The sequence below is a fragment of the Heterodontus francisci genome, chromosome 13, assembly GCF_036365525.1.
Source record: "Heterodontus francisci isolate sHetFra1 chromosome 13, sHetFra1.hap1, whole genome shotgun sequence".
NCBI lineage: Eukaryota > Metazoa > Chordata > Chondrichthyes > Heterodontiformes > Heterodontidae > Heterodontus > Heterodontus francisci.
In genome coordinates this window covers 113,769,781-113,791,042 of record NC_090383.1, presented here as the reverse complement: position 1 = coordinate 113,791,042, position 21,262 = coordinate 113,769,781, and the positions used below count along the sequence as shown (strand labels likewise).

Sequence of the window (21,262 nt, the reverse complement as noted above, 5' to 3'; positions counted from 1 at the left end):
ACTCTTCCACAGGCGCTGCAGATAAAATTGGTTGTCGGGGCTGTTACACAGTTGGCTCTCCCCTTGCGCTTCTGTCTTTTTTCCTGCCAACTGCTAAGTCTCTTTGACTCGCCAATCTTTAGACCTGCCTTTATGGCTGTCCGCCAGCTCTGGCAATCATTGGCAACTGACTCCCACGACATGTGATCAATGTCACAGGACTTCATGTCGCGTTTGCAGACGTCTTTAAAGCGGAGACATGGACGGCTGGTGGGTCTGATACCAGTGATGAGCTTGTTGTACAATGTGTCCTTGGGGATCCTGCCATCTTCTATGTGGCTCACGTGGCCAAGCCATCTCAAGCGCCGCTGGTTCAGTAGGGTCTATATGCTGGGGATGTTGGCCATCTCGAGGACTTCTGCATTGGAGATACGGTCCTGCCACCTGATGCCAAGGATTCTCCGGAGGCAGTGAAGATGGAATGAATTGAGACGTCGGTCTTGGCTGACATACGTTGTCCAGGCCTCGCTGCCATAGAGCAAGGTACTGAGGACACAAGCTTGATACACTCGGACCTTTGTGTTCTGTGTCAGTGCGCCATTTTCCCGCACATAGCAGTGGACGCCTTTCCCATGCTCTTGTTGATTTCTGCATCGAGAGACAGGTTACTGGTGATAGTTGAGCCTAGGTAGGTGAACCCTTGAACCACTGCCAGAGGGAATGGCATTAAATGAAATCCCGGGACCAGATATCACAGCAGGGAAGAGTTGACACCTGCAAACCAGAAAGCCAGTGGGTGATAAGCAAAAGAATGAATTAATCACTTATCAAAGGCAACTTGGTTGAAAACAGGGTAGTAGTGTTAAGAGGGCAGTGTGGTGTGAGAAGATAAAATTGCTGGCGAAGACTCTTGCAATTGTGGTTAACAATGCTTTGAGGTCTCGTGAGAGTGTGAACTGTATATGCATTATAGTTCTTTAATAACAAGGGGGTGGCAATCAGAGTGAAGGCAGTAAGTGCTGCACAATCACTGTGTGTACTAAATGTACACATTTGGAGAAAACTGGAAACCATGTATTTAAAGAGAAGGGTGTCCAATTGAGTTCAATCCTCCTGATCTGTTTGTGCATGCAATTCTACTTACAATTACTTGGGAAGAAGTATATTGTAGATTTTGACAGTGTACTGAAGTTTTATTTGAGTGGAGGCTTATTAAAATTCTATCCAGGAAGGTGTTGATATCACACTGCGATCTGACGCTCATTTTGTTGCTGGAAAGGGCCATCTGTTCCCAATATACAAGAGCTCACGTTAGTCTCCATCCCAGGCAGCAGTCTGGCATCCAAATATGTTGAATTAGTACTCCAGCTCTACAATCTCCTTAAGCTCCTCTCCACAGATAGAAACTCAAGACTGTTTGCTTTTTGTCCCGCATGTGATGGGAAACTGCAAGTAAGAACATTGAAAATGGAGTCGGCTGATCTGACTCTCTTGGCTGGGCAAAATAGCATGAAATAATTTCATACTGAACACGATACATCATCATAGCAGGACACATAATACTTCAGGATGTCCGTTCTAGTATTAGTTATTGTATAGCCCTAGGAAATACCCTAAGGCTGCTTAATCTTCTATGCATAAATGATTGGATGACATTTATTGACACAAGAAGGTTAAAGTTAGTGCATTAGGTAATGAATCTGAGCCTTTTTGTTATTTTGCATATTCCATTCTAATGCACCTAAGATGAAAAATGGCATTAGTGCTGAATTAGCAAGACTCTTTCTTGAATAAACATAGCAGTCAGCTGGAACGCTGGACCCAGTGACTTCCTTCATGGTGCCTCAACTACATGTAGAATGTAATAGTCCCCTATCAAGTCTAGTATGCATAGAAAAAGATGTTAATCTGGATTTTGGGGTTGTAATGACAGTGAAACTGTTAGCATTCACTGTCATTACTCGTGAAACTGACATCAACTTCTGGCGTCCACACATGCACAGGTAAACTAGTAAACCCAGAAGCTGCTGTCAGTGATTCCCTGCTATGCCACAGGGTGTGCTGTTGAAGTCCTCGCTGATGGAAATCAATTAGAAATCACTGATTTGATGTGAACTCCCACTTTTGCGCTACCAGTCTCACTGTTAAAAGTTACCCTTGTTGAATGAGATTTAACTGGGTTTATAATGGTGTACTAAGTCATAATTACCACTAAACAACACCTTTGACCCTGAAAAACTAATTTTGTATTTATGAAATTTCAAATTTCTTCATTCCACGCTAAAAGTTTGATAGATTTTATAAATTATTTTTTAAAAACATTTGTTTATATTTCAGTTTCTACCTTAACCCTGTGTGTATGTTCCAATCTTTATTTTGCTTTCTGTATAATTATTGAAAGTGAACAATAAATACTGATTGCCACTTTCTGGTTTGTTGTTTGTGAGAATTCTTCACTTTGATGGCTGTTTAGCCTGCTTGATGACATCCCTGTTGCTGGGCACCAGAGATTTCCTATAGCTGGCGCCAGAATGAATTAATATTGGAAAAGGTGGAAATCATACCATAGAGCGTGCTAGATCTTTGTAGGCAGCCTACTTCAAGGTCAGCAGCAGGACATTGAATCTATTCTCCCACTACATAGTGGTAGTATGATGGTATTAAAAGTCAGTTTCTCTCATCCACCCAAAAGGTGAGATCTCCATGCACAAAAATAGACACCCCATATATATAAAATCAGGACCATAATAAATACAAAATGTGTGATCCCAACCACAATAAAGCAAGACCCACCCCCCCCCCCCCCCCCCCCCACCCCCACGCACAAAAAAAATGAGAACCCATTTCACCAAAAAGCAAGATATTTTCCCCAGGTCCTACCCCCTCCCTTTCCTCATCCTCTCCCTCTCTTTCCCCCATGTCATACCCACCTCCCTTACCCCATTCGCTCCCTGCCCTGAATTAGCTTCAGCTCTTTAAAATTCCTCTCCCTTGAGGAAAAGGATAGCTGCCTGATTGGTCAAAACCTACCAATCAGGAAACCTTGTCTCCAGATCCTCCAGGCTGGGGAACTTTAAACAGCTGAGGTCAGTTTTTTGCATATGGCACATAAGAAAATAAGAAATAGGAGCAAGAGTAGGCCTTATGACTCCTCAAGCCTGCTCCACCATTCAATGAGATCATGGCTGATCTACCACAACTCCACTTTTCTGTTCTATCCCCATAACCCAGCAGGACTCAGTGGGAGATTCTCAAGCCAGATCAAAGAAGATGGCAGACTGCATTTTGGGTGCATCCAACATAAGCTATAGGTGGAACAGCATCTCAGCATTGTAAGGGTAGATGGGTTTAAGTCTGAATATGGGGCAGAATTGTTCGGCCTAATGGGGCTTCCCTATTGCTAAATGATCTGGTGTCCTTAACACCAGCGGATCCAACATTGGGCAAATGTGAAGAGAGCACTTATGGTTCCTGACTACCCGGGTTTGTGAGGCATTCATTGGAGATTTCACTGGCTTACTGCCCATTGTGTTACTGAGCCATATGCAGCATTATGGGAAAGTACAGAACCAGTAAAGATTCTGCTGTCTGTCTGACCTGTCCCAAAAACAAATCACTCGCTCCCTCAAATATCCAAATCTCCCTTGGAATTGACCACATTATCTGCCTCATGGTCTGTCTGGATTGTACATTTCACACATTCAGCCTCTCTTTCATAGATCCTCAGGGGTTAGCCTATTACAACTAGGCAGTGCCAGGGGTTTTATATTGAGCTTGATTTCCCCAAAGCTGGTGTGGGGAGGTCCTGCTCTCAAATTAGTATCCAGTTACTCCTGCTGGAAAATAACACACACTGGTGATATAGGAGGAGGCGAGGATCGGGTGTGGCTGTGATGCCCATTGGTTATTTGAGGACGTGCTGATGCTCACTGCTCAGGTTCCTACATGAAGAATGGTCACATGGGTAAGTACGGCAGGGCAGCTGGTACCTGTGAAACTGTATTTAAACATGAGCAAGATGTTGACAATGTGGTGGGGAGCACTTTTGTTAAATTGATTTGTATTGATGACATCTGTGTCGTCCTAATTGAGAGCAGAAGCTGTACTTTTTGCGTGATCTGGTTTAACAGAAATGAATATCTTGAGGATTGCCTTAATTGCAGTAATCTGTAACCAGGAGGACATTAATCATAAAAACAAAAAGATAATCTTAAATGGGTTTAATTACCCTTCGGAAGAACGACTTCTTAAGAAATTTGATGAAAGTTGTATAAAGTTTCTGAGTGGCAGATTCAGAGCAGCTCTTGTCTTCAGGTAATAGTTTCTGCAATAGTTTAACTGGCGCCTTTTCTCTGATCACTTTCTGACAATTAAAAAGGGCTGATGAACTGATACAAAGTTCTGGGAAACCTCGATTGCTGCCTTTCCCAGGCCAAGCCAATGACTCAGACTTTCCAATTATCAAAGGCGATGGCTTATATAAATGGTTTCCTGACCAGACAAATAACGCTTCGGACTTAAATCAACTGCTCACAATGTGCAGCTTGTGTTATGTACAGGCAGATTGTATATGTAAGAGCAATGCCTTCCAGCCACACTGAATTCTTTATCTCCACACAGAGATCCACACAATTTGCAGGTTTCCAGATAGATTCCACACATTTCATGCATCTTCACATTTATCAATGGGTAAATCTCTCATTCGGTCCACAAAACTACATATGGACATCATCATTTCCCATAACTATGTCACTTATAAAACCTAAACTGTGGATGTCTGCCATTAGATCTGAATAGGGTCCTTTCCACATCCAGATATCACACGCCCCAATGTGAGTAGATAACGCAGATGAAGAGGAAATTTAGTCTGGCTTAGTTCATCCATTCAGGAAAAAAAAATGAAAGTCCACTCATTCACAGCATTCAACTGTTCCCAAATTATTCCAAGATTTTTGCTTCCAGTACCTACCTCAAAATCCATTCTAAGTATAGATCACCCTTACTGCGAACAGTTTTAAAAAGTATTATTCTTCTAATCTGTTTGTCTACCAATTTGGGAATATAATTGGATATTGTACTATTCTTAAAGGAACACCACCCTGGCCTCCCATATGCACACGGTGTCTCTGTGAAAAAGTGCAAGGATCCTAATAATGCAGGGGATTCAAGATAAGAGCGTAAGGTAGGTGAACAACTTTAAAAAAAATCAAAAATGCAATTGCTATTCCAAGTTGTGGGCGGAGAAACCTATTGACCCAGATTTTGCATAACAACAGCCCTCATTGCTGACCTCGAGGAAAGGTCCCCACAGAGATCTCTGTGGTGTGCTTTTCCCCTTTTCCAATTCCAGTTTGAATCTGGCACCAAGTCAAGGGGATCTCCAGGTGTCCAGCAGCAGTGATGTCATCAGGTAGGGTAAACAGCCAATCACATTGAAGTATTCTCACAAGCAGCAAACTCGGAAGTAAAAACCACTGAATCCCTTCAATTTTAATTAAAGTTTTACAGATTGTGAAATAAATGATTAGGATACACATGGGATTAGGGTAGAAGATAAAATATCATAACAAACGGAAACAAAATTATTTCAAAAGTATCTAAATTATGTGGAGAAATTGACATTTAACAGATATTAAATTAATCTTTACAGGGCCAATGAGCCTGCTTGGCTGTAATTATGAACTTAGTACCCCATTAAAAACCCAGTTACACCTCATTCAACAAGGTGCAACTTTTTCAAGGGGTTTTACAGTGAGACTGGGAGTGTAAAAATGCAAGTTCCCTCCAGTTCAATGATTTCCAATCGATTGTAGCCTGGGGGGACTTCAATAGCAGGAGAAGCATAGAATTCCCGACAGAAACATATGGATTTCCGTGTTTAACTGCACATGTGTGAATTCCAGAAGTTGCTGTCAGTTTCAGAGGAGTAATGATGCCAACGCTGACATCGCAAAATGTGGGCCATTGTTTCGGTCAAATGCTCACGGGCGTCTGGTTGAAAGTGAAGTGTGCGGTATCACAGAAGTATCTGTATTTCCATATACGGCCACCAATAGCCCTTGCATGTTCCATTGCTATGGAGATGCAATGACTCAGCCACAACTGGTTGTACATCTGGAAAGAGACAATTGTGGGGCATATGACAAATTGAATAGTCCATGCAGCCCTCGGCACTTGTTTCCAATAACAATCTGGGTCGTCACTGTGTTTTGCAGACAGTGGAGGGTAGTAGTGGGGGGTGGGGGAGACAACATTTATTAAAGCCACAAAGGATGCATGTAGTCATGTGTCATTATGCTCTATTGGTCACACTGCTGTCTCTGAGTTAGAAGGTTGTGGGTTTAAGTTCCCCTCTAGGACTTGAGCACAGAAGTTAAGGCTGACACTCCAGTGTAGTAGAGAGGGAGTGCTGTGCTGTCTTTCAGATGAGATGTTAAACTGAGGCCATGTCTACCCTCTCAGGTGGACATCAAAGATTCCATGGTACTATTTTGATAATGGGCAGTGGAGTTATCCTTGGTGCTCTGGCCAATATTTATCCCTCAATCAACATCGCAAAATCATTATCTGGCATTTATTACATTGATGTTTGCGGGAACATACTATGTGCAAATTAGCTGCCATGTTTCCTAAATTATAAGTATGGCTATGCTTCAAAAGTACTTCATTGGCTGTAAAGCACTTTGAGACTGGTGGTTGTGAATGGCACAATACAAATGTAAGTCTCTTTCTTAAACTTAGGTCATGCAGAAGACCGCAGTATTGGAGTTGGTTCTTATAGAATGTACTGAGCACACAAAAATATTGCCAGGATTTCTCCCCACACATCAGTGTTAAGTGGCTCTTCAGTATTAGTAATGGAGGCCAAACTGAATGCAACTAGCCAACTTTTAGCTATATTTAGTGTGTCGTGTCGTTTGCCAACATCTCCACAGCACATTGCATTGCAAAAGGAACAGAGGGAAGCAGCAAGACTGAGTTCTGGTGTAAAGGCGATAAGGTGTGAGAAAAGACTAGAGAGGATTAACTTTTGCAGTCAGAATATTAAAGGGACCTCCTCAAAATGTGCAAAATATTATATGGTATAGAAAGCATAGCAACAAGCAGCGGCCAGTCAACCCCTCGGGCTTGAACCACCATTCAATTAGATCTTGGCTGATCTGTACCTCAACTCCATTTACATACCTTTGCTACATATCCCTCGATACCCCTACCCAACAAAAATCCATCAATCTCACTCTTGAACGCTCCAATTGTCCCAGAAATCTCTGCCTTTTGGGAACTCAGATTATTATTAATTCAAAGTGGGGAAAAAAGCATTTTTATTGCTTCTTATCACGTTGTAAAAACTTTTCAAATTGCTTCACACAAAAACATTATTTTGGGAGGGCAGTGACACCATAACTCACCAGACTTTCTGTGTGAAGTGGGACTAACTGGATAGCTCATTCAAAGAGCCAGCACAGGCCCAATTGGCCAAATGACCTCATTCTGTGCTGTAAGATTCTATGACTTTAAAGAGCAAGAAAGGAAATAGCTCGCATTTTTATAGTGACTTAACACATGTTAAGAGTTACAAGCTAGCCAGGAAGGATCTAAAGGGAGGGCTAAGAAGAGCAAGGAGAGGACACGAGAAGTCATTGGCGGATAGGATCAAAGAAAACCCTAAGGCTTTCTATAGGTATATCAGGAATAAACGAATGATAAGAGTTAGAACAGGGCCAATCAAGGATAGTAGTGGGAAGTTGTGTGCGGAATCAGAGGAGATAGGGGAAGCGTTAAATGAATATTTTTCGTCAGTATTTACAGTAGAGAAAGAAAATGTTGCCGAGGAGAATACTGAGATTCAGGCTACTAGGCTAGATGGGATTGAGATTCACAAGGAGGAGGTGTTAGCAATTTTGGAAAGAGTGAAAATAGATAAGTCCCCTGGGCCAGATGGGATTTATCCTAGGATTCTCTGGGAAGCCAGGGAGGAGATTGCAGAGCCGTTGTCCTTGATCTTTATGTCGTCATTGTCGACAGGAGTAGTGCCGGAGGACTGGAGGATAGCAAATGTTGTCCCCTTGTTCAAGAAGGGGAGTAGAGACAGCCCTGGTAATTATAGACCTGTGAGCCTTACTTCGGTTGTGGGTAAAATGTTGGAAAAGGTTATAAGAGACAGGATTTATAATCATCTTGAAAAGAATAAGTTCATTTGCGATAGTCAGCACGGTTTTGTGAAAGGTAGGTCGTGCCTCACAAACCTTATTGAGTTTTTCGAGAAGGTGACCAAACAGGTGGATGAGGGTAAAGCCGTGGATGTGGTGTATATGGATTTCAGTAAGGCGTTTGATAAGGTTCCCCACGGTAGGCTATTGCAGAAAATACGCAAGTATGGGGTTGAAGGTGATTTAGAGCTTTGGATCAGAAATTGGCTAGCTGAAAGAAGACAGAGGGTGGTGGTTGATGGCAAATGTTCATCCTGGAGTTTAGTTACTAGTGGTGTACCGCAAGGTTCTGTTTTGGGGCCACTGCTGTTTGTCATTTTTATAAACGACCTGGATGAGGGTGTAGAAGGGTGGGTTAGTAAATTTGCGGATGACACGAAGGTCGGTGGAGTTGTGGATAGTGTCGAAGGGTGTTGTAGGGTACAGAGGGACATAGATAGGCTGCAGAGCTGGGCTGAGAGATGGCAAATGGAGTTTAATGCGGAGAAGTGTGAGGTGATTCACTTTGGAAGGAGTAACAGCAATGCAGAGTACTGGGCTAATGGGAAGATTCTTGGTAGTGTAGATGAGCAGAGAGATCTTGGTATCCAGGTACATAAATCCCTGAAAGTTGCTACCCAGGTTAATAGGGCTGTTAAGAAGGCATATGGTGTGTTAGCCTTTATTAGTAGGGGGATCGAGTTTCAGAGCCACGGGGTCATGATGCAGCTGTACAAAACTCTGGTGAGGCCGCACCTGGAGTATTGCGTGCAGTTCTGGTCACCGCATTATAGGAAGGATGTCGAAGCTTTGGAAAGGGTGCAGAGGAGATTTACTAGGATGTTGCCTGGTATGGAAGGAAGGTCTTACGAGGAAAGGCTGAGGGACTTGGGGTTGTTTTCGTTAGAGAGAAGGAGGAGGAGAGGTGACTTAATAGAGACATACAAGATAATCAGAGGGTTAGATAGGGTGGATAGTGAGAGTCTTTTTCCTCGGATGAGGATGGCAAACACGAGGGGACATAGCTTTAAGTTGAGGGGTGAAAGATATAGGACAGATGTCAGAGGTAGTTTCTTTACGCAGAGAGTAGTAGGGGCGTGGAACGCCCTGCCTGCAACAGTAGTAGACTCGCCAACTTTAAGGGCATTTAAGTGGTCATTGGATAGACATATGGATGTAAATGGAATAGTGTAGGTCAGATGATCGGCGCAACATCGAGGGCCGAAGGGCCTGTACTGCGCTGTAATATTCTAATTCTAATTCTAATTCTAAAATTCTAATTCTAATGTCCCAGGAGGTGATGGGTACGATGTAAATTTGTCCAAAAGTGTTTCCCTAGCTCTGTTCTCACCCACAAGTGGACATGTGGGGATGCAGGAGCAGGGGGACCTGGGGGAATATGTGCACAAATCGTTGAAGGTGGCAAGGCAGGTTGAGAAAGCAGTTAATAAGGCTTACGGGATCCTGGGCTTATAAATAGAGGCATAGAGTGCAAAAGCAATAAGTTATTGTGAACCTTTAGAAAACATTGGTTTGGCCTCAACTGGAGTACTGTGTCTGATTCTGGACACCACACTTTAGGAAGAATGTCAAGGCGTTAGAGAGAGTGCAGACAAGATTTATGAGAATGCTTCCAGGGATGAGGGACTTCAGTTACTTGAATAGTTTGGAGACGCTGGGGCTGCTTTCCTTAAAGAAGATAAAGTTGAGAGGGGATTTGATAGAGGTGTTCAAAATCATGAAGGGGCAGGACAGAATAGGTAGGGAGAAACTGTTCCCATTGGAGGAAGGGTCGAGAACCAGAGGACACCGATTTAAGGTGAATGGCAAAAGCGAGTGGTTAGGATCTGCAATGCGCTGCCCGAGAGTGTGGTGGAGGCAGATTCAATCATGGCTTTCAAAAGGGAATTGGATAAGCCCCTGAAGAGAGAAAATTTAAAGGCTACATGGAAAGAGCTGGGCAGTGGGACTAGCTGAGCTGCTCTTGGAGACAGTTGGCATAGACAGAACAGCCTGAGTGGCCTCTTTCTATGCTGTAAGCAGTCTATGATTCTATGTTTCACAGATGACAAATTGTTGTGGAAGTGCAGTCATCGGATAAAATTATTATGAGAGGATAGGGCAAAATGGAAAATAGCCATTACTGTTTCAAATTGACTTTACTGAAAATCAGGTAGCTTATTGCTCATCTTGCCCTGCCACCCAACGCTAATTTTTCAATCCCTATTGTTGCTACGTAGCAGAATGTGGCAGCTATTTCGCTCATTGCAATGTCTTACATATGGTTATGGAGAACGGGCAGGAAAGTGGAGTTGAGGCCGAGATGAGATCAGCCATGATCGTATTGAATGGCGGGGCAGGCTCGAGGGGCTGAATTGCCTACTCCTGCTCCTAGTTCTTATGTGCATACAGCAATGAGATGAATGACCAGTTAATCTGTTTTGGGCGTGAGTAGTTGAGGGAGGAATGTTAGCCAGGACACCGGGAGAGTTCTAGTCTTTGCTCAACAGAATCACAGAATTGTTACAGCACAGAAGGAGGCCATTGAGCCCGTCGTGTCTGCTCCGGCTCTCCAAAAGAGCAGTTTACCTAGTGCCACTCCCTGCCTTCTCCCCATAGCCCTGCACGTTCTTCCCTTTCAGATAATAATCCAATTCCCCCTTGAATACCTCGATTGAATCTGCCTCCACCACACGCTCAGGCAGTACGTTCCAGATCCTAACCATTTGCTGCGTAAAAAAGTTGTTCCTCATTTCACCATTGCTTCTTTTACCAATTACCTTAAATCTGTGCACTCTTATTCTTGATCCTTCCAACAATGGGAACAGTTTTGCCCTATCTACTCTGTCCAGGCAGCTCATGATACCTCGAAAAATTTCCTCTCAACCTTCTCTTCTCCAAGGAAAACAGTTCCAACTTCTCCAATCTGTCTGCGTAACTGAAGTTCCTCATCTCTGGAACCATTCTTGTAAATATTTTCTGCACTCTCTCTAATGCCTTCACATCTTTCTTGAAGTGTGGTGCCCAGAACTGAATGCAATGCTCCAGTTAAGGCCAAACCGGTGTTCTATACAAGTTTAACATAACTTCCTTGCTTTTGTACTGTATGCCCCTGTTTGGGATAGAAATGCAATACTGTACTATTGTGCCTCCTGGCCTGCCGTAGTCATGTTACGTCCACCATGAGGCACTCACTGCAGGCAGACACCACAAGTTCAGTTCAATAAAGACACAGTGCAAGCAACACTGTTGTCCTGTGAGCTCATAATAGCCCCTATTGATAAAGCCTAGGGTGCTGTATGCATTATTAACCGTGCTCTCTCAACCTGTCCTGCCACCTTCAATGATTTATGCACATACACACCCAGGTCTCTCTGCTTCTGTACTGCCTTTAGAATGGCACCCTTTACTTTGTATTGTCTCTCTGTGATCTTCCTACCAAAATGAATCACTTCAAACCTCTCTGCATTAAATTTCATCTGCCACTTGTGCGTCCATTCCACCAACCTGTCTATGTCCTTTTGAAGTTCTGTACAATGCTCCTTACAGTTCACAATGCTTCCAAGTTTTGTATCATCTGCAAATTTTGAAGTTGTGCCCTGTATACCAAGGTCTAGGTCATTAATATATATCAGGAAGAGCAGGGGTCCTAACATTGAACGCTGGGGAACTCCACTACAAATCCTCCTCCAGTCCGAGAAACACTCATTAACTGCTACCTTCTGTTTCCTGTCACTCAGCCAGTTTCTTATCCATGTTGCTACTGTGTCATGAATCTTTAATGGTCGCCTCATTAGGCATATGGGATCTCAGTTTTTGCATCTCACCCGAAGGATGACACCTCTGACAGTGTAGCCCTCCCTCAGCAACGCACAGAAGTTTCAACCCTCAACTTGCTCAAATGTGTCAAAATCCTTGAAATTCAGCCAGTAAAATAGGGCCAGAGACCATGATTGGGTGTTAGCGAGAAGGAAATTTCAAACAGTTCTCAGGAAGAATGTCTTTACTCAAAGAATGGGAAGATTTGGAATGGTCGGTCAGGCTGGGTTATAGAGGAAAAACATTGGGATTGTTTAAAATATGAGTGGCTGCTGTGGTGGGAAAGTTAGGGACTTTCCTCATTCATCTTTTCTTATTGTTCTAACATTTTCACCATTTTCTCAAACTCAGTAATGCAAACATCTCGCAGTATTATTAACCAAGCTCAAATAGTGCCAGATGGCCTATTGACAAGGGTCCTTGCTCTACTTGACTTTAATGTGAGCAGCAGTCAGGACTGGACAGAACTTCTAAGCGAGACAGTTACTCCCATGTCGATGAGGAGAATAAGCCAGTCACCGAACCAAAGGAGGAGAGGTTAGTAGTACAGGTGACCGAAAGCTTGGCAAGGCAGGAAGAAAGAGGAAAATTTTAAGCTGGGCAAGTGGGAGCCTGAGAACACAGAAAAAGAGTTATTCCGAAGGCAGGGAAGGAAAACAGCAAGGCAAAGTGGCTTTGGTGAATTCCAGAGGAGAGAGGGATAATGACTGAAAGAGTGACTTCGCATGGTGGAGTGGAAGGAGTGGGGAATATTAGAAGGGCATGCAGGGTTCAAGGCAGTGGAGAGATTTGAAGGCAAGGAGTAAATATTGAAGGCTATTTTTACTGGGCACAGAATGCCAGCGAATCTTGGCAAGGACGAACGTGATGGGTGATTTGGCGGGTTTCTTTTTAACTTTATCAGCTGAATATTCCGTGGCACTAAGCACCATTATGTGTAGTACTTGTGTTGGTCTAAATGTATAGATTTTCTTATAAGGTTCCCTTATCATATCCAACAAACAGCAGGTCAGATTACTGCTGCCCTGTATACAGCAGACTCTCTAACTAAGATGCTCTTTGGGAACTTCTCAGCATTTAGACTTATGAAACACAATGGATTGAACTCCCTGAAATTCAAAAATAGAAGGGAAGACAAAGAATAAGAAAAAAAACAGCCAGATTCAGAAATATCCAAAACAGAAGTGACAACCCTTCAAAAGTAATTAATTGGCTGCAAAACATCTTGGGATAGCCTGAGGATATAAACGGTGTTATACAGTATTGGTCTCCTTATTTAAGGAGGGATGTAAATGTGTTGGAAGACGTTCGGAGAAGGTTTACTAGACTAATACGTGGAATGGGCGGGTTGTCTTATGAGGAAAGGTTGGACAGACTAGGTTTGTGTCCACTGGAGTTTAGAAGAGTATGAGGCTGAAACAGATAAGATTCTGAGGGGTCGTGTCAGTGTTATGACCATGTGAGAAAGGTGTCTGGGAGTCCCTCTCAGCCTTCACCTGGTCTTACCGTAACAGGGTTTAATTTTAAACACATTGGTTTTAGCTCCCCCTTGGTGAATCCTTGTTCATCGCTTTCCAATTATAAGGCAAAGAAACCAGCACAAACAGGCTTTCTTAGGTTTAAAGAAGAAAAGTTGAAATTTATTAAACTTAAACTCTAATTTGATTAACGTTTACAGATACACGACGTGCCCACGCTAGCATGTATATGCAATACACGCATGCAAATAGAGACAGAAAAGAGCAGAAGGAAAATAAAGTGGAAAAGTTTGAGGCAGTATCTGAAGAGTTTTTGTTACGGCTCTTCGAGCTCACTGTAGAGTCCTTGATTGTAGGTAGCTCTTGCTTTTCATTGGAGCTCAGTATTCTTCTTAAACCTTGTTTGCTGGAGGAGACTTTTCTCTCTTGGGGTTCATGTGTCTTCAGTGGATTCAAAGGAATGTTAGAAAGAGATGGGAGCAGACAGGAGAGATCTTCTCAGTCCAGGAGCAAACAGACACTCTCTGAGTTCAAAATATTTGTACAATTCAGAAAAACCCAGGTTGCCAAGCAGGTTAGTCATGTGACTAACTGGTCGAACCATGTCTTGGATTGTATCACCGTAGCAGTCTCTGGAATGTTCCTCTTACACACAATACCTGGTGATCAAGGTCCATTGTGGGTTGAATGTGTCAGGGAATGGTCCTTTGTCCCTCCAATCACTGTCTGTTAATATGCAAATGTATTTTCCAGCCACGGCTGATCTGTTTAACAAGTCCTTTCTTCACTCCAGTAACAGTTTAAAATCAATGTTCATGACAACATTAATGTGCCTCATTCTTGGCAGGTGGGGGCCTCGCATGACAACAGGGTGGATGTGTAAAGGATGTTTCTTCTTGTGGGAGAATGTAGAACTAGGGATCACTGTTTAAAAATAAGGGGTCGCCCATTTAAGACAGAGATGGAAAATGTTTTCTCTCAGTGCATCATGAATCTTTGGAACTCTCCTTCTCAAAAGGCAGTGGAAGCAGAGTCTTTGAATATTTTAAGGCAGAGGGAGATAGATTCTTGATAAGCAAGGGGATGAAAGGTTATCGGGGGTAGGTGCGTATGTGGGGTTGAGGTTACAATCAGATCAGCCATGACTTTGTTGAATGGTGGAGCAGGCTTGATGGGCCGAGTGGCCTACTCCTGCTTCAAATTAGTATGCTCGTATGTACTGGAAAATGCAATTTATTTCTCCTTCCTTTATTTAATCTTTTATGTAATTTAATCAATAGCAAAAGGAGTTCAGTGTGCAGAACTGTAAAATAATTTGTAACAGGAGGAAGGAATTACAAGAGGCATTGGGTGCTAAATGGACTGGTGCATTGAAGCAAGGGACTGCAGGATTAATAAAAGCAAAATACTGCGGATGCTGGAAATCTGAAATAAAAACAAGAAATGCTGGAACCACTCAGCAGGTCTGGCAGCATCTGTGGAAAGAGAAGCAGAGTTAACGTTCCGAAGAAGGGTCACTGACCCGAAACATTAACTCTGCTTCTCTTTCCACAGATGCTGCCAGACCTGCTGAGTGACTGCAGGATTAATATTAATATGGTTAGGACTTGGAATGCACTGACCAATAAGATAGTGGATACCACTTCAAGAGTAGCCTTCAAAAGGGAATTGGATAAATACTTGAAGAAGAAAAAAATTGCAGGGATGTGGGGAAGAAGTGGGAGGAGTGACACTAACTGGATTGCTCTTCGAAAGAGCTGCTGCTGACTTGATTGACCGAATGGCCACCTTCTGTGCTGCACTATTCTCAGATTTACAAGTGACAGCAAAACTGAATCAGTATTCAGTCACAACTTTCAATTTCACTGAAAACCTTTCGCCTCTTGTTGGCCAACAGGATCATTTTTAGCAGAAACATTTGGTTTTTTTATTATATGTGTGGGGCTTCCAGAGATTGAACACTGAGTGCTCGGAGCTGAAGATATGTTACAGCTTTGCTGTTTAAGCATCTCTAAATAAATAAAGTCTCTGGTTTCCTTCCAACTTTCTCAGAAAATCATACCCGTACTAATTTGTTGAAGAAGTGGGACGTCCACAATAAATAACTCGTACCTTATAAATAATTATGCACCCTGGTAACAGTGTATGTGGAATATCCATTTCACAGCATAAATAATAATTGAAGTGAATTGCATTAATGTTTTTGTCATTCTTTTGCGATGTGCAATGTCTTTTTAGCTAAATGCGAAACATTTGAGAAGTTAAAGTTGCTTTTCCCAAACCACAAAAATGAAGAATGGGGCGTTCCTTTCTCTTACGATTCCAGCTCTGTGTTTGTCTACAGATCTGTCGAGTTGAGCGAATAAATTATGTCCTTGTGGTCAACTTGTAGGAAAGGGGAGAAGAGCAGTGGTCAGCCGGCATTAGGGAGATAGGCATTTCATTGCAGAAGATAGTTCTGTTAGTGGTCAGTGTAATGAGAAGCTCTTTATGTTGTCCAATGCAAAATGAGATGCGTGGAGTCCAGGTTGTTGAAAATCTCAAACAGGTTTATTAACAGCTAACTATTATATACAGTGCAGAGCTATCTATTTACATGACTTGCCTCTAGATGTTACAGGAGCAGACTGAGGCTGGCATGTAGTCACATGACTATGTCCTGGTACTTGGCTCATTAGCATACTCAGATCTTAAAGGTACATTACTCTTAAAAGCAATCACACAACATCCCCCTTCATTCCAAAGATAAGCCTTGTATGCTAACAGTAAAAACACATAACATGAGATAACTTCAAAATTATTTACACACGGCTAGAGATTAGGTCATCTTGGTGGTTTGACATCTCCTGCTCGGGGACTTGGTGTCTCACCTGTTGCTATTCTTTCTGAAGTTTCTCCCTCTCTGCATTCATTTTCTGTTGTTCTGCCGTCAGCCTGCTAACATACTCTGTTGCTTTTCTCAAGATGACCACTTTTGGGGTCTCGTCATTCTTGGAAAGTTCCGGCACCTCATCTCGAAGAGCCAATAGACAATGCTTCAACTCATTCCTCCTCTGCCTCTTCAGGACATTGCATGTCCTTCGCCTCTCCTCATCCTCCGCATCTGAAGGCTTGGGGCTCAAGGTCGAGGACTCATGGAGATACCTGCCTCTTTGGGCTTGTTGTGGTGCTCGTGATTCTCTAGAGAGCAGAAGTGAAGGCGTGGCATAGTTGTGCAGTTGCTGGGTTTCCAAAATGCACCATTTGATGCTGTTCAGAGTCTGCGTGGATTCCGGTCCTTGGTGATTTCCCCTTAGCAATGCTCTCGTGGATAGTTATGATGTTGAGGTCCTTACATGCTTGTCGTGCTGCCACTGCTGGTCTGCTCGTGTCTACTAGGTAGAATGTTTGTGGTTTCCGCACCGACTTGCTGTATCTGCATTGCATTGTTAATGTGCCACTGCAAAGGATGGGTGACCCGTTGTATGCAGATAGTTTGGCAGTTTTCGGTTTATCACCGATCTTCAGCGACTCCGGTGCATATCTTTGAGATTCGGACTGGTAGGATATTTGCACTAGCGCCGGTGTTAATCTTGACCTTGAGTGTATGTTTGCCAGATTTCTTTGGGTGCGTGATGGTGATAGTGGTGAAAGCTTCCAGTTGTTGGACTTTACCAACGTGATGTGTCAAGTTCACAATGTGGAATGCTTGCTCGTCTTCTGACTGAGACTTATTCATCTTTGGGTCTTGTCCCAGGTCTGGTTTGCTCTGGACCTCATGTATCGGCTTCTGTTTATACAGGTCTCTGGCGCTTTCCTTGCTGCTATTGCAGTGTTGCTGCGCCTGTCTTCTGTTTGCTTGAGTCCGACTGTTATTTCTGGCTGTGTAGTCAGAACAGGAATTCCTGCATAAGCAGGCCCAGTGTCCTTTCACACCGCACGCCTTGCACAGGTCTCGAAATGCAAGGCAATTCTGCCGTGAGTGGGACAAACCACACTTACCACAACACAGCGTGCTTGCTTTTTTCAACCTGGTTATGGTGTCAATACTGTTGACTGCACCTAGTGCTTGCAGGTGCTGTTGTCCAGCTACAATGGCTTCATATTTCCTGATATCTTCCAGCAGTGCATCAATGCTGTGACCTTTCTTTTTCCCAAAGAGGTCTTTTTGAAATGCTTCAATGGGTATTGATACGACCACCAACTCCATTATTCAAGCTGACAGCTCAACTTCCAAAAAATGGCATTTGTTGCCTTTACTTCGGCATCTACGATCAAACTGGTCTATTGATTCCTGTGGCTGCTACCTGTAGGACATCAATTCCAGGCGGAATCCGAGCTGATCTTCCAGAACTTTCCATACCTTAGCGGGATCTTTCTGATCCTGTTCAGATAATCCAGAGGTATTGATTCTGTGCTATCCCTCATTTACAATCGCTGTCATTATATTTAGAGATCGCTTCTCTTTCCTCCTTTTTCCTCAACCAAGGATTTTCCTCCCCACTGTGGTTGACTGGGCCCTCAACCGTGTCTGACCTGTTTCCCGCACTTCTGCCCTCACCCCTTCCCCTCCCTCCCAGAACCGCAGCAGGGTTCCCCTTGTCCTCACTTTCTACTCCCCAGCCTCCATATCCAAAGGATCATCCTCTGCTACCTCCAGCATGATGCCACCAACAAGCACATCTTCCCCTCCCCTCCCCTGATAGCATTCCGAAGAAATCGTTCCCTATGCGACACCCTGGTCCACTCCTCTATCACCCCGACACTTCATCCCCTTCCCATGGCACCTTCCCATGCAATCACAGGAGGTGTAACACCTGCCCTTTTACCCCCTCTCTCCTCACCATCCAATGCTCCAAACACCCCTTCCAGATGAAGCAGCGAGTTACTTGTACTTCCTTCAGTTTAGTATACTGTATTCACTGCCCACAATGCGGTCGCCTCAACACTGGGGAGACAAAACGCAGATTAGAGTCATAGAGTTATACAGCACAGAAACAGGCCCTTCAGCCCACCGTGTCCATGTCGGCCATCAAGCCTATCTATTCTAATCCCATTTTCCAGCACTTGGCCTTGTATGCTATGGCGTTTCAAGTACACATCTAAATACTTCCTAAATGTTGTCAGGGTTCCTGCCTCTACCACCCCTTCCGGCAGTGTGTTCCAGATTCCAGCCACCCTCTGGGTGAAATTTTTTTAAAATCCCCTCTAAATCTCCTGCCCCTTACCTTAAACCTATGCCCCCTGGTTATTGACACCTCCGCTAAGGGCATAAGTTTCTTTCTAGCTACCCTATCTATGCCCCTCATAATTTTGTATACCTCAATCAGGTCCCCCCTCAGCCTTCTCTGCTCTAAGGAAATCAACCCTAGCCTTTCCAGTCTCTCTTCATAGCTGAAATGCTCCAGCCCAGGCAACATCCTGATAAATCTCGCCTGCATCCTCTCCAGTGCAATCACATCCTTCCTATAGTGTGACGACCAGAACTGTACACAGTAATCCAGCTGTGGCCTAACTAGCGTTTTATACAGCTCCATCATAACCTCCCTGCTCTTATATTCTACGCCTTGGCTAATAAAGGCAAGTATCCCATATTCCTTCCTAACCACCTTATCTAGCTGTGCTGCTGCCTTCAGTGATCTATGGACAAGTACACCAAGGTCCCTCTGACCCTCTGTACTTCCTAGGGTCCTACCATCCATTGTATATTCCCTTGCCTTGTTAGTCCTCCCAAAATGCATCACCTCACACTTCTCAGGATTAAATTCCATTTGCCACTGCTCTGTCCATCTTACCAGCCCATCTATATTGTCCTGTAATCTAAGGCTTTCCTCCTCACTATTTACGACACCACCAATTTTCTTGTCATCTGCGAACTTACTGATCATACCTCCGATATTCACGTCTAAATCATTAATTAACCCTACAAACAGCAAGGGTCCCAGCACCGATCCTTGTGGTACACCCCTAGTCACAGGCTTCCAATCGCAAAAACAGCCCTCGACCATTACCCTCTGCTTCCTGCCACTAAGCCAATTTTGGATCCAACATGCCAAATTTGCCCTGGATCCCATGGGCTCTTACCTTCTTAACAAATCTCCCATGTGGGACCTTATCAAAAACCTTACTGAAGTCCATGTAGACTACATCAACTGCTTTACCCTCATCTACACATCTAGTCACCTCCTCGGAAAATTCAATCAAATTCGTTAGACATGATCTCCCCCTGACAAATCCATGCTGACTATCCCTGATTAATCCCTGCCTCTCCAAGTGGAAATTAATCCTGTTCCTCAGAAATTTTTCCAATAGTTTCCCTACCACTGATGTTAGACTCACCGCCTTGTAATTACCTGTTTTTTCCCTTGTTCTGTCTTTGGCCTGCTCCAGTGTTCCAGTGAACATCAACGCAAGCTCAAGGAGCAGCAACTGATCTTTTGATTAGGCACTCTACAGCATTGTGGACTCAACCTTGAGTTCAACAATTTCAGAGCATGACTGGCTTTTTAAAAATATTTTTCTATTTTTTTTATTATTTTATTTTTTAACCATGTGCCTGTTTTTCATGTGGACAGAGCTGCTCATTATTCTGCTATTAACACTCTCTCTGGACTAATGCTTTGTCTTTCACCACAAGCATTAACACACTCTTTGCCTTTGTCCCATGACAGCTTTGTTATTTCATCTCGCCTGCCCTCTGCCTTATCACAAACCTTCCCTTTTGTTCTCTTCCCCGCCAACCCCTACCAACCGCCCCTTTCACTTGCTTTAAACCTAATACTTTTCTAACCTTTGCCAGTTCTGATGAAAGGTTACAGGCCTGAAACATTAACTCTGCTTCTCTCTCCACAGATGCTGCCAGAGCTGCTGAGTATTTCCAGCACTTTCCATTTTTGTTTCACATTCCCAGCATCAGCAGTATTTTGCTTTAATTATATGACCTAGATTTATTGTCTGTCTTCCAAATGGACAGATCATTCTATTCATTATTATGAAAAATGTTGCGGTCACTTACTGATGTTGTTGAGCTTGTTGCACTGGTCGAAGAAGAGCAGCAGAATTCTTCTGTTGTTCTGGCCAATCTCCAGAAACAGACATTTAAGCTATTTTCTGTCTGGTGGATTTTGCTGTGCACATTGGTCATGTTTGCCTACAAAACAACAGTAGTTACACTTCAAAAGTAACTCACTGGCTGTGAAATGCATCCTAAGGATGTGAAAGGCACTACATAAGTGCAAGTTCTTGTATGCTTTCTTCTCTGAGTCTGGTCTCATGCAGTTCCATTCCTATTGCTCTACCATTGACCTAAATCCCACACTCTAGAACTCCTTCCTTAAAACCCTCCCCTCTCTATCCTCCTTGAAGGTCTTTTTTAAAAGTCTCATCTTTTGACCCAGTTTTTGTCACACCTCTTAATATCTCCATCTTTGACTTGATGGCTGTTTTTCCTGATGCCTTTTTGCAGTGCCTTAAGACATTTATTAACCCTGAAAAGCTTGCTATATAAATGCAAGTTGCTTTTATAGAGCAGTGCAGTTTACAGAGTTCATGGGTCTCAAGACCAATGCTTTTACCCTCCAGAAGAGATGATGCAGATAATCAAGATTCGAGCAAAGAAGAAGGCATCACCATCAGTGAGGATGCCTTGCTTCACCTGGGGAAAATTGGCACCAAGACAACCACGCAGTATTCTGTGCAGCTCCCTACCCCCGCCAACCTGCTGGCGAATATCAATGGGGAAGATGGGCATATGGAGTTAGGTTGCAGATTAAGCATAATCTCATTGAATGGCAGAACAGGCTTGAGGGGCTGAATGGC

General features: G+C 43.4%; 1 protein-coding gene and 1 long non-coding RNA gene across 2 annotated transcripts in view; one reads left to right on the top strand and one right to left on the bottom strand.

Moving 5' to 3' along the window:
- The window catches only part of LOC137376605 (uncharacterized), a 37,600-nt gene that overhangs the window by 8,011 nt on the left and 8,327 nt on the right, over window positions 1-21,262 (top strand). The window contains exon 3 of the long non-coding RNA XR_010976287.1: window positions 5,069-5,161. This is a non-coding gene — a long non-coding RNA (uncharacterized lncRNA). The remainder of the gene's footprint in view (window positions 1-5,068; window positions 5,162-21,262) is intronic.
- The window catches only part of LOC137376604 (uncharacterized), a 29,699-nt gene continuing 24,472 nt past the window's right edge, over window positions 16,036-21,262 (bottom strand). Inside the window, exons 4-6 of the mRNA XM_068045481.1 lie at window positions 20,460-20,594; window positions 18,289-18,392; window positions 16,036-17,828 (exon numbers count right to left, since the gene is read on the bottom strand). Coding sequence (XP_067901582.1) covers window positions 16,959-17,654 — 696 coding nt within the window. The 5' untranslated portion in view covers window positions 17,655-17,828; window positions 18,289-18,392; window positions 20,460-20,594 and the 3' untranslated portion in view covers window positions 16,036-16,958. The remainder of the gene's footprint in view (window positions 17,829-18,288; window positions 18,393-20,459; window positions 20,595-21,262) is intronic.